This window comes from Lupinus angustifolius, chromosome LG19 (assembly GCF_001865875.1).
Source record: "Lupinus angustifolius cultivar Tanjil chromosome LG19, LupAngTanjil_v1.0, whole genome shotgun sequence".
Classification (NCBI taxonomy): domain Eukaryota; kingdom Viridiplantae; phylum Streptophyta; class Magnoliopsida; order Fabales; family Fabaceae; genus Lupinus; species Lupinus angustifolius.
Window position 1 is genome coordinate 642,821 of NC_032027.1, and position 13,833 is coordinate 656,653.

At 32.5% G+C, this 13,833-nt stretch overlaps 2 protein-coding genes across 3 annotated transcripts; one reads left to right on the top strand and one right to left on the bottom strand.

Annotated features, from left to right (window-relative positions):
• Positions 1,059-8,230, top strand: LOC109334659 (cyclin-T1-5-like). Of its 2 annotated transcripts, XM_019570537.1 has the most exons (7): positions 1,059-1,368; positions 2,058-2,356; positions 2,721-2,802; positions 5,768-5,902; positions 6,265-6,440; positions 6,518-6,669; positions 6,921-8,230. In XM_019570537.1, the coding sequence occupies exons 2-7, from the start codon at positions 2,148-2,150 to the stop codon at positions 8,006-8,008; spliced, it is 1,842 nt and encodes a 613-aa protein (XP_019426082.1). In that variant the 5' UTR covers positions 1,059-1,368; positions 2,058-2,147; the 3' UTR covers positions 8,009-8,230. The 2 variants fall into 2 exon arrangements, with proteins under 2 accessions (XP_019426082.1, XP_019426083.1); XM_019570538.1 differs by lacking the exon at positions 1,059-1,368 and having other exon boundaries at positions 2,026-2,356.
• On the bottom strand, positions 9,353-12,695 carry LOC109333844 (LOB domain-containing protein 4-like). Its single transcript, XM_019569424.1, has 2 exons — positions 12,361-12,695; positions 9,353-9,796 (listed from the first exon to the last, which is right to left on the bottom strand). The coding sequence occupies exons 1-2, from the start codon at positions 12,535-12,537 to the stop codon at positions 9,440-9,442; spliced, it is 534 nt and encodes a 177-aa protein (XP_019424969.1). The 5' UTR covers positions 12,538-12,695; the 3' UTR covers positions 9,353-9,439.

The following is a 13,833-nucleotide window of genomic DNA, read 5'->3' on the forward strand; positions in this document are numbered from 1 at the left end:
CCCTATCAATATTATCTACATTCATTAATTATGCTACAATTTTTCAAATGAGTATAGCAATTTTTTTCTAAGTTTTATATAATTTAAGTAATTCGATTTTTTTTCCATCCTAACAAATTTCATAAATTAAGGACATAGATCTCACATTTTTGTATTTAAGTATTTTATGGATGAGTTAAATAAGACTTATTCTTTACTCGATTGGTAAATTTTGATATGATAATTTTTAAACTAATTTCATACCTAACTTCATTTAAATATAATGTATTTTTCTTTTATTTTCATTCAAAGTCTATTCAACATTATTTATTCTTAGTGCCCAATATGATATATGCAAATATTATTGTGATGTTTATATATAATAAAAAGATTATAAATTCAATAATACGTGAAATCATTTATACATTATGTGAGTAAATAATTTTCATAAGATTATCCTAATTAACTGGCTAGAAGAATATGTTAAAATATGAAATTATATTGCTGGTTAATAAATGCACCATAAAACGAGATATAGGAATATAATGATGAGAATTGGGTTCGAATTTTGTAAATGTCCAAACCCAAACCTAAAATTTAAAATTGGAACTCGAATTCAACGGATTAAAAATAAAAATATTATCTTTAAACCCGAAAATAATAAATGTACTAATGAAAATATATTATTATTTTTTTAATTTTTCTAGAACATTTCTATTTTCTTCGTATTATTTCATTTATTTTATGTTTGAAGAGCCAACTAGAAATTAAAAAGAATATGTATATTTTAGAATTTTCAATTTTAAATTGAATTATATGACTTCGAGTTAGAGTTTTTGCTCTACCAAATCCGAAAATTAAACCCAAGTAAAACCCAAAATCAATTACATCAAGTTTTCCCCTCCCATTAAATTCGGATTAGGTTCGAACGGGTATCCACAAGTTTGATTTTTATTATCATCCCTGACGAGATGACATAAATAAAAGTATACTCTTTCTCTCTTTATTTTATAATTTTTATGCAATTTGTTTTTATTAAAAATCGTTTCTAAATCTATGATTAACAAATAACAATTGGGTCATGAACGGTGAACAAAACGGTGCATCACGTGAAAACTTGTCTTTCATCTCTCTCTTTCTCACTGTAAACCCTAATTTCAAAAATCCCTAAAATCCTCTTTCTTCTTCTTCTTCCTCTTTTTTTTCCTCACGCTTATTCATACACACAACTCTACCCCCCTCTCTCTCTCTCTCTATCAACACGCTGTTGCAGGTAGTTCCCTGATTTTGGTTTCGACTTCGCACTGTTCGCGAACCAATTTTGTGTCGCTATCATCCAATTCATCTGAAACACTCAAATTCAACTTCAAATTTTATTTTTTATTACAGGTAACGGTTAAATTTGTATTCTTTTGTGGTGCCCTTGAGCTGAATTGCAAAATTGTTTGTTTTTTTTGTGAATTTATTTTCCAATAAATAAAATAGTGACCTTTCCTTGTTTTATTGTTATTTCTGTGTGTCATTTTTTCGTAGAAGGAACCAAGCTTGTACACTTCATTTTTCAGTTCGTTATAGTATTTTTCCTGCAAAATTTTACTAATTACTATGGGCTGGAAAATTTGCTATATGGTTTTGCTTTTGAAATTTTGATTATAAATGTTTAAGTAGTGGCATATGCATATGTAGGCAATGTGACCTGAATTTATGATGCTGCTGCTATGAAGTTTTTGAATGTATTCCACAATTGTACATATCATTTATATTAAGAATATGGCATGTGGAGACTTATAGGGTTTAATTTCAACTATAATGGTTATAAAAGGATATGATTTGGGAGGACAATTTCTTAGAGGTCTTAGAATTGACCCAGTCTAAGATTGACACATATGTCAAGAAAAAACCTTGGAGTCTTTAGTCAATTATTTGGATCAGATTTCTGATAATTAAAGAAAAGTGAAAAGGTTTTGAAGTGATAATTCACTAGCATGTTTGTTGTTGTTGACATGACTAGTGATTATATTTTACTTCTTTTGCACATTCGTTCCTTGCTTATCATTTTTTTGGTATTTAATGGACAGGGATCAATTGGATATTGGTAGCACAATCGTTACATTGTGTAATTTATATACAATATACATCAGAGCTAAGTTTAATCAGCTTTCAACCTCATGGCTGGATTGTTGCTTGGTGATGTCTCTGGTGGTTCTCAGAGATACTCTCCAGAGATGCCAGAGGATGGCTCTCGATGGTACTTTTCTAGGAAGGAGATTGAAGAAAATTCACCATCCAAACAAGATGGCGTAGATTTGAAGAAAGAAACTTACCTACGTAAATCATATTGCACTTTTCTGCAAGATTTAGGCATGAGACTTAAAGTGTGAGTTTACATTTTATTGGAAGCTTAAGTGAACTTCCTTAACTGCAGTAGGCCCCCTATTTCACTTGCCAGTTTAAGACATATAATGTCTTGCTAGTTTCCTTGTTTCATCTTTGTTCAATTGATATTGATGTGCGCCTGGTGGCAAAATGTATTTAACAGATACTGAAGGTAAGGTTGTGTTAGCTGTTATTTGTTCTTTGTTGGAGCTCAATATGAGTATCTTATCCTATTTATATATTATATTGAATGAAATTTGGTGAACTTTTTTTAATCTCCATCACATTACAATCATTCATTAATAGCTATGAAGATACTTAGTTTCATTTATCATGATGCTGATTCTGGTTGAATTGTGATGCAGACCTCAGGTAACTATTGCAACAGCAATAATTTTTTGTCACCGGTTCTTTCTTCGGCATTCCCATGCAAGGAATGACAGGAGGGTGAGTTTATAACTTGCATACCATCATTTGTGTTCAAGTTTAGGATTTCATTGTATTATAATACGCATTGGTAGCAAATCCTTTTTTGGCCGGTGACTTTGGACTCATGAGTGTTGTACCTAAGTTCTTTTCTTTTGATGCCTCTAGATAATTAATTTTTGTTTATGGTCAATAGTGTGCTTAATTGAATTAACTCCACAAAGTATACACAGTTCATAAAATTAAGGATGGTCAGTGCCAGCTAAAAATAAGGTAAGGGAGTGTGGACATTATTGCAATCTTAAAAATCCCAAGGGCCATCATAAAAAACAGAGACAAGAAAAATGCTTCAGTTACTTATATCTCTAAGTTGTTAGAACATAGAATTAAGTTAATCCCCCCAGATGAACCATATAGCCAAGAGAAACCTTGAACCAGAATAGAAGAGCTTGGCAGCTTGTCCCACTCATGAATAAATATTTTGTAGTAGCCTCCTTAGATTGTAATTCTTATTTGTTATAGTTTATTGCTGAATATTGTTTTATTTTGTGTCAAAATATTAAGAGACTGCTGCATTATTTTAATACGTATGGTGGATGCTGTCATGTAAATATATGTTAGAACTGCATGCTTTAGAAAGCCATTGTAGGTTTTGGAGGACAGTGATAAGAGAGCAAACTAGTTTAAGTTCATCCTGTAATTCTAAGTGCCAGATCATGGTCTTATTGGCTAACAGATTGGAAGGACTCCATGAATAGATGTAGTGAATAACCATATATGATAACTGACCACATGAATACTATACCTTTGTGTACAGCTGAGTTGTGGAGGCAAAGGATTAGGTTGGTCATAATTGCTTTTTCTAAAAGTAATTAAAATGAAACACTTAAGTAGGTAGGATTATTGTCCTTGTGAGGTAAAATAATGTGAAATTAAAGGATATCTATTTTACAATATAAGTGATTAGCAAAGGAGTTCGGCCTCTCTATTGGTATTTGTTGCTAGTAGTTGGGAATTTAGATTTTGCCAATCAGCCAGTTTACTGTTTGGTGCTCAGCTTGTTTTGATATAGTGAGACTTAAATTTGATCGTTCTTGTAAACCAACAGCAGGAAACTATCATAACGAATGTGCACTAGATTATCAAGAGTTGTTGTTAAGAGAACAACTCTTGATAATAGTGTATTAGTGCTGACCTTTTGGTCCAGTGGCTTAATTGCAGTCCACTGTCACCGTCTTATAGGTCTGAACCTTAAGTGTGTCAACATACCACCTTTCCATAGAAGATGCAGGAAAAAGTATATTAGGTGATCTTAATCATGCTAATTAACAAAAAACAAAAGACTTTCTACATAATGATTGTGATGGTGTATCATGGTTATCATTATGCCACTGATAAAATAGCAGCATCATGTTGTTTGATTTCTTTTTTTTGGTGTGCATATCCTACCATTCTTGCATAATATGTAGCTACGTGTAATTGGAGTGTGATGCATGTTTGGTTATATTCAGTATCAAAACTATAGTCATGCTATGTGTAAGATTTGTTCCGTGTCCGATATGCATCATATTTTAATATTATATTAATGCCTGGCCGATATTTTTAGTTGCTTTCTGGGTGATGAGGATTATAAATTACTGTCCTGTTAAACCAATTGATCGATGCTTATTTGTTTTGTTATTAACTTGTACCCTTCTTGCATATCAGGCAAGGATTAACTATATAAGACTTCAGTTCAATGGCTATGAATATATGATTATTTCCACCCTGGCTTAATTTTTATTTCTAAGTATATATTTTTAATATTAAGGTAGTATTAGAATTTAAGAAAGGGAGAATATGAGAGAGGATAAGTTAGTTATCCTTCAAAAGAAACCACAAAGTTGAAGGACAACAAAAAGTGAAAACCCCTATAGCACTGAGAAACACAAAGCAAACACATTTGAAGGAGAAAACAGAAAGTGTAAAGTGAAACCACCACCATAACTGCCCCAAAACGAATAAGGAAGAAGAAAGAAAAATATGAAGATCTTCTCTAAGGTCTTCACCCTTGCTCTCGGCTTAGGCTTATTCTTTTAGCCTAAGGATTGAAATTTTTTCTCCTCTCCCTTGGTAGTGTTATCTATTTATAAGCCTTTCCTTTCCTTATCCTTCTTTATTTCTTAACCACACAGTCCAATAAAAAGACCCAAGTGCTTTTCTCTCTGCTCCTAAGCTTTCCCTTCTCAAACCTAATTAATTTTCCAATTAAACATTCAAACATACTAACAAGGTTAGAGATAAAATAGTAACTTATAAAAATTAATTCTCTCTGAGGCCTATTAGAGAAACTTATTGTTTTAATTATTTTGTTATGAACTGAGGGATGATACTCTTTGTAATCTCATGTTCTCTTTTCTATCTATAAAGTACACCAAACATTGGATGGAATCCATATGTTATGTTCCATTGTTTTGACATGACTACTAAATGCAACCTTACATTTGTTGCTAATCATCAAAGTCCTTTTTTGACTCCTTTTTCATACTATAGATATATTTGGTGGGAAAGCCACCTTTACCTCCTTTTACCGTGAGGATTAACCAACCTTATCCCCACCGAGTCAAATAATTGTGGATCTAGCAAAACACTTGCATTGCCAAAATGGTTAGCATAAATAACTTACTCATCCAATTCCTTCTAATTTGCAGCACCGTTCTATGCTGGTCATCAACTGGCTGCTTGTTTAGAATAATTAATTTTGTGCTTTTGTTATAATTCTATTGAGTTTGATTTATAAATTGTATGCCCATTCCTATTTTTCGTTTCTAGTATTTTCTTTTTCTTCCTTTGAAAAAACTAATGGATTTAATCTCATATGTATGTCTTTGCTTATTTGTCTCTTTCTCAACATTTGTTCGAGTTCTTGCACATATTCTTCACTGTGCGTAGTGTTAATTTATTCTTATTCTTTCACTTGCCCTTCCCTAAACTTAATGTTTTGCAGAGCATAGCAACAGTGTGCATGTTTCTTGCTGGGAAGGTTGAAGAAACTCCTCGCCCACTAAAAGATGTCATTATGGTTTCATATGAAATTATGAATAAAAAGGATCCAGCAGCAGTTCAGAGAATCAAACAGAAGGTATCTGATATGTACCTAATTCCCTGGTTTTTTATCTGGCAATCTCTGCTCTCATCATTGAACTCCCTACTGATAAATTGTTTGCAGTAGTTTGACTTAGGCCACTATGTACATTGTCATTCTTTGTTCTCATCTTTCACCTCACATCTATTCTATTGAAACTTTAACATTCCTCATGGAACATATTAGTCCCTGCTTCAAGTAAGCTAGTGCAGACAACAATTTTGACTTGCAATTTCTATCTGGATTCAATCTTATCAATGTTTTCCAATTTCTAATGTATATCTATACACTCACATTCCTACTTCCCTTGTAATATAGTTTTCTCATGCAATTATATTTTACTGTCAACTATGACACAGGAAGTATATGAGCAGCAGAAAGAATTAATTTTAACTGCGGAGAGAGTTGTTCTTGCGACACTTGGTTTTGATCTTAATGTGAACCATCCTTATAAACCTCTTGTTGAGGCAATAAAGAAATTCAAAGTTGCTCAAAACGCCCTTGCTCAAGTTGCGTGGAATTTTGTAAATGATGGGTATGTAGATTACACGAGTTTTGTTTTGGCCAATGGCCTTTGAGTTTTCTTTCCTAAAATTAGGATGTGATATGCAGACTTCGGACGTCTCTTTGCTTGCAATTTAAGCCCCATCACATTGCAGCTGGAGCGATATTCCTTGCTGCCAAGTTCCTTAAGGTGAAGCTTCCATCAGATGGGGAGAAGGTCTGGTGGCAAGAGTTCGATGTCACCCCACGCCAATTGGAGGGTTGGTGTCCCTTTTTTTGAGTTCTAGTGGTATAAAGAAATGAGAAAAAAAAGTACTATCTCGTCGTCATTTCTCTTTTGTCTCCTTCCTCTAATTCCTGCAGCATATTTCTTTCTTTTTGAATATGGTGGTATCTTAGTAAGAAAACTATTTGTGTAGACGGGTGCAATCAAGCTAATAGTAAATATCATATAACTATTTACACATTTTTATTATCATACAAGTCCTAATGTTGTACTTGCTTTCTGCAGAAGTGAGTAATCAAATGTTGGAGCTATATGAACAAAATCGAATGCCACCTTCCAATGATGTTGAAGGAACTACAGGAGCTGGGACTACCAATCGGACCACTGCTAAGGCTTCAGCTAGCAATGATGAAACTGCAACCACAAACAGTAATTCCCAGACTGGAGCCACAAGTTCAAGACTCGAAATGTCAAAGCCTGCATCTTCTTCTAAGGCTGTGTTTGATTCATCTGCTTCTAATCATGTTGGCCGCCCTGTCTCAAACCATGGGAGAAGTAATGATTATGGTGGCACAGAAATAAAACACAGGGTGGAAAATGATGCCAAAGGCAACCACCATCCTGAGTTCGGACTGCCGACGAATAAGGAGAACTTGCAGGAGGCTCAAGACATATTGAGATCTCGGTCTGATAATGATGAAAAAGATCAAGAAAGCATTATTGGGAGAACAGAAATGAAGGAAACTGCTGAAATTAAAGATAAACATAGTGGCAGAAGCATAGATCACAAAGATGGTACATTTAACCGGCCACCTCAGGATGCCATCAAAAAAATTGATAGAGACAAAGTAAAGGCTATATTAGAAAAACGAAGGAAATCAACTGGTCATATAACTAAAAAGCCAGATTTCATGGATGATGATGATCTCATTGAGAAGGAACTGGAAGACGGAATTGAGCTGGCTCCTCCAAGTGAGAAGAATAAACAAGACAGGAGGCAAAGTTTCTCTAAGCCCTCAGACAGGCCAGATTATGAAAATATGCACGGAAGACATCCAGATCGTGATGATGAGCACCATCATGGGATAAAGGGTCTGCCATCATATGAACCAGATCTAAGTGCTGTGGAAGAAGGGGAGGTATCTGCACTTGATGACATTGGCTCAGGGCTTCAGTCTCCGAAGTCAAGCAACCACAAGAGAAAAGCTGGGGGCTCACCTGATAGAATGGTGGAAGGGAAGCAACGGCATAGTGCTGGCCCTGGACCTCACCACAATAATCGTTATGATTACTCGGAAGATCGAAACAAGGTCAGTCGATTAGGCCATACTGAGAGGGACAGTAAAAGGCATGTACCGGAAAACCATCGTTGAACATTGCCAACCATGGCTGTGCGAGGTGTCGGTTATTGTTCTGAAGTACTGTCTCTCAATTCTGTTATGATGCAGCCACCTTAGCTGCCAATAAGTGCCACCCCATGCGATATTTACTTCATTGAAAGTAACTTCAAACAATTTCAATTTGGTTTGGAAGGATTAATTTCATTTCCTCATTTTGTGGGCATATGGGAGTTTGTATAATTGAAAACTAAACTTGGTCCATTTTCCCACAAGACCATCCATGTTTTTTATGATTATTATGTGAAATAATAGTAGTAATGATAATGACGAGGATGATATTTGTAAACAGTAATTTTAAGATGCGACAATGTTGGTGTCCTTTGATATGTTAGGAGGAGGGCATGTCTGATAATGTTTCTAATACTTTTGGTACAAGAACCCAACATTTATCATACTCTTTTTGGAACTGAATATGTAATTTAATAGCTTGAATGAAAGAAAGTTGTAGTGGCCAAGAAAAAACTAATGATGAAGATTTAGAGATTTTAATCATTTATGATTGAGTATTATGTAGTGATTCAATTTATGTAATCGATTTCATCTAGTGGATTGTGACTTGTTTGGATGGTACATGCTTGATAATAAATAAAGGTGTGGATCTAGATGCAAACTTCTAAATAAAAATTATCTACCTTCATCCAGTGATCTTTATGATAATTTGATATTAATATGTATTATGAGTTCAGTTGATTTGTATATAAAGGAAAAGAATGATATAGATTATAGCAGAAGGGTTTTACCCATATATAAACAATTGACTCAGTATAAACACTAGGAAGAGTTTAAGATACACAAGCTTAAGGATGAGTACATTTAGGCAAAGTGATTTTCTCTCTCATAAAATATACCCCCTTCAGAATTTAATCTTAATTAACTCCATAATTTGTATATAATAAATGCCAAAATAGTTGAATCCAACATATGCATCAGATTTTAGAAAGTGAAGGAGTTGGGTGAAAACACAGAAGTATAGTCAACTTAATAGTTAATATATTAGTCATATGATTACATATAAATACAAGTTTAGACATTTACATAGCACTAATCATAATCTCTGTGAAGAGAGTGATATCTTTTAGTCATAGGTAAATAAAGCTAATGAGGCAGACAATAAAGCTACCCTGTGATACTAATAATCATAAGTAAATAAATAAAGTGAAGGCATGCATATATGCCCAATAATATATAACAATAATGTTATATATACATCTAAACACAACATTTTCTCCACACTATTCAAATTTATATCTTAAAAGTGGAAGCATATATGTTGACAGAAGATGTGCTCCCTTAAAAGTATATGTATTAGGATTAATAGTATTATAATGTCGTTCACTTCATGTAGCCAACATTACCCGATAAAATTAAGGCTTGATTGTTGTATATGTATTCTATAAAGCAAAACTAGCATGACCACAAGGAGTGGTCCATGTTGGTCTGATCAACAACCATGTCCATGCCAAAAAGGGACTTGGTCTGAGAAGATAGAGTCCTGCTTGTTTGGTACAAATTCTGTGATGATGAATTGGATGCAACATGAGGCACTGATTGGTGGTGCTGATTTGATGAAGCTGAGAATTGGTGCATTCTCATGTGGACAACCTCTGCTTGTGCTAATGCCAATTGGGTCTGAAGCACATCAACCTGTTGCTGCAGAGAAGATATGGCTCCTGCACATCCATACACAGGGTCCCTCACCCTTGCATTTGCTTCATACACCATCGAACTAACCGCATCGCTTCGTTGATGTTCTGGTAATTCCTGTCGATTTCGCAAAAATATACATAGATTACACTCAGATCGATATTTTAAATTGCACCCTGTAACCGTACTCTGAAATTGAGACTTAAAGAGTATGTACAACTGCATCATGACTGCAATTGCGGCTAAATCAACTACATTTACCACAATTGCGATAAATACAAGGCAACCAAAACTTAAAGCACTTGGGTGAGGTTGGACCATTCAGAAAAGAAAGTTTCATTTTATCATGTTATATTGTTCATATAAATAAAAGACTACACAAAATAGATTACTCTAAAGAATGATATATTATACATATTGAAAAGTAACATGAAAAAAAGAAAACTCTAGCTATACCATGTGAGATTTAGACCAAGATGCATAGACTAGCTTTTTGATTCTGTAGTAAGTGCTATGTTGTGTAACTAATCCTTTAATTAAAAATAATTTATGAGTAATTACCGATTTTAGTCATCATGTTTTTCACCTTACTAGTTTGGTCATCCAAAAATTGAAAACCCAAAATGAACCCAAAAACTTCAAATGCAGTTCAAATTAGTCCTTTTGGGGGTCAAATTAGTCCATACCAAGTGTTTTAAAATATGCTAAAAAGACTAATTTGACCCACATTTAAAAAATTTAATGATTATTTTGAGGTTTTCATTTTCTGAGAGACCAAACTAGCAAGGTCAAAAAACACGAACAAAGACTAATTTGACCCACATTTAAAAAATTTAATGATTATTTTGAGGTTTTCATTTTCTGAGAGACCAAACTAGCAAGGTCAAAAAACACGAACAAAATATTTACTTATTTATTTACAAGGTGAAATAGCTTTTTGTGGTGAATGATGTCACTTTTGGACATATTACTAGGTGTCTCTATCAATGTCTCTCTGATTTTAACGACACAAAAGAAAAAGGCAAGCACATTGAATTGTGATACATATAACCACTATTAATAATGCATGCTAACCACATCTTTTTAACTTTATCTTCTTCATCAATTCACACTATGTGGCTTCACCAACAAGTAATAAAGCAAATTTAAATACACCTCATACTTTGTCTTATTTTGATGATTTGAAGAATCATGTGTATTAGACCCCATAAAGCTACCTTAATTACTTTTAACAAAGAGGAATGAGAATTATATATATATAGAATTAACTAAAAGTGAAGACTATGGGCCCATATAAACTGTAAGTTTGTAACTAACCACTATAACGGTAGTAAATGCTAGAGAAAAAGAAGAAAGAAAAGCCCTTCTGACTTTTCTTGCATAACTACTTTTAATTTTAAAATAGATTAATATTCCAATAAGGAACTTATTTGAGTAATTAGAGTGTGATTATTAATTATGCCAAATAACTCTTAATGTTCAAATACCAACATATGAAACAATCTTTAATGCTTAAATGTCAGAATATAAAATTCTTAATTATGTATAGTTTAACACATTTTTTAGACGCTCAAATTATTATTTACCAAGTGTAAAATCATTTAATAGATAGATAGATTTCTATCATGAGTTTTATAGTTTTATAAATATCAAAGGATAATATGAATGCTTATAGTATACCAAATCTAACTAAGAATAAATCCCATTTTTACAATTGATTGAACATGCTTTTTAAGTTGGACAAAAATGGCTCAAGGTGTATTCAAACCTATACTTTATTGCTTAATTAAGCCAATTATCTAACAAGCTTATAATTCATACTTTAATGCTTATGGTATAACTTGGAAGTAACACTTTTGTTTTCGTTATTATTTTAAAAAAGAACATTAATCAATATATACAAGGGATACCAAATTTGAAGTTCTAAAATACAATTGAAATGATAGACAAAGCTCTTAGAAATGGTGTATAGTTATCATAGTCAACCTAATATAGTGCTTATAATGCTTGAACTTCCTTCTTCATTTGAACTAGGTCTTAACTTTGGAGTTAGGCTTAATTATTCTAATACCACAATTCCATAAGATGCACTAATTTATCATATGCATCATTGTCATCTATTACATGTTATATATTTTCTCTTATCTTGTTAATTGGATAATGAATAATGATGTTTATGCATTTTGAACGATCCATCTTAGACCACCTAATAAATTCTCAACATTCCAATGTATATTATATATATAAATGAAGAAAATGACTTGTTTAGTGAATTTTTATGTATTATGGATACAGCACTCAAACTAAGTTTAGATGTAGACTAATGTTATTTTTGTACAATAAGTTTGACAACTTTTCTTTGATTTGTTGCAGATCTTTATAAATTTTGAATCGAAAATAAGGGCAAGATAAATTTCCAAAAAAGTGTTCATGATCATCATTTTTCTAATCATATATTTGAAGTTATTTTTATAGTGAAAGTCTTTTCATCAATAAATAAAAAGTAAATGTGATAATAGGTAGTGAAGAAAGTGTCACTACACACTATATCATTACCCATGAATTCCTCTAACTATTGCTGATGAAAAAGTATTTTACTTCTATATATTTTCATGAAAATGATAAAAGTGTCATGCATGAATATGATAGAGACATATTAAGAGGGTGCATCAGAACTAAACCTGTAGCATTTTGTTGACATTACTAGCCCCAAAAACCTTGTGGACACTACCAAACTTATGAGGCTCATCTGCAGGGAAATAAGGTGCAAAAACACAATCCTTTGAACATCTCCTTCTAAGAAGCTTGCATGCTGCACATGGTGACATTGCACCTTGTTTTCTACCACCCTCCTTCATGTTCTTCCAAGTTGAAGAATAGGTCAATGTTCTAAGCACTTTAAGCTGGTAGAAAAATAGTATGAAACTATGAATCAATATAATATCCCAGTGTATGTGAAACTATAGGGTAGGGTTGTTGTGAAGATTTGGAAATGAAAGAAGATAGAGAAAAAGAGAAGTTGAGAGAGGGAAAGGTGGACTTAAGGGGGGTTGGAAATGATGTTATATAGAGACCTTATGTGACAGAAAATCTTTTAATGGTCCCACAAAAGAAGAGTCTACAGATTTTGTTGGACAAAATCATATATGTTGAAAAAAATCTTTTGCCCTATCTCCATATTATTTTTTTTTGTCATTTATAATACCCATTTTAGTCTCTCATATTTTTTGACTTTATTAATTTAGTCATTCAAAAAAGAAAAAACTTAAAATGGTCCCCCGAAATTTCAAATGTAGATCACATTAGTCGTTTTTAGCATGTTTTATAAGACTTGTAGAGACTAATTTGACACACATTTAAAATTTTTGGGGACCATTCTATGTCTTTTTTGTTTCGAAGGACTAAACTGATAATGTCGAAAAATATGTGGAACTAAAATGAGTATTTACTCTTTTATTTTAATCTTTGTTATGCCTATGTGCTCATAAAATTTGATGGCTTCATGGTTTTGAAGGTTCTTCAATGAAGTTAGATGATTCAGAAAACACCATCAATGTTTTCCTTTCCTTTTAGTTACAAATCTTGATAGAAATTGAAATGTTAGTTAGATGCAGTACTGTTATATTCTCAATCAAGTACAATTGGTCAGTGTTTTTACTTGGCCTTGTTGTGCTTTTTCTTTTGGTCCAAAAAAAGTGGCACTTGTCTTTGCCCTTTTCTTTTTCAGGATCATTACTATTAGCTATTAGGTTAACACAAAAATTGGGTCAATTTGTACATTGTTGTATATCCTTCTAAAATTTCAATCCATAAATCTTCTACTGAGACTTTAGTTACATTATGATATTATACTTATTAATAACATGTGTTAGTAACACATGTTACTTTGTAATATAATACTAGAAAATGAAAATAACATATTTTAAACAAATATATGTAACTTTTTGTGTAATCATGTGATCAACATGTAATTTTTAATTTTGATTATTCATACGAGCATAATTGAATGGTGAAGATTATTCATGAATATAAATATGTATATGTCTATAAATACTTGTTTTATTTGGCTCTTGTAATTTTATTTTTTCTGCTTTGATTGATTTAATTAAGGATTGTACTCCAATCGAAAAACAAATGTTTATTTCTCATCATAT

Excerpts from the sequence above, each read along its gene's own strand:
- LOC109333844 (XM_019569424.1), bottom strand. The coding sequence starts at position 12,537 with ATGAAGGAGGGTGGTAGAAAACAAGGTGCAATGTCACCATGTGCAGCA. Across the intron at positions 9,797-12,360 it reads ATGTCAACAAAATGCTACAG|GAATTACCAGAACATCAACG; the intron begins GTTTAGTTCTGA and ends CGAAATCGACAG.
- LOC109334659 (XM_019570537.1), top strand. The coding sequence starts at position 2,148 with ATGGCTGGATTGTTGCTTGGTGATGTCTCTGGTGGTTCTCAGAGATAC. Across the intron at positions 5,903-6,264 it reads TTCAGAGAATCAAACAGAAG|GAAGTATATGAGCAGCAGAA; the intron begins GTATCTGATATG and ends ACTATGACACAG. Across the intron at positions 6,441-6,517 it reads TGGAATTTTGTAAATGATGG|ACTTCGGACGTCTCTTTGCT; the intron begins GTATGTAGATTA and ends TGTGATATGCAG.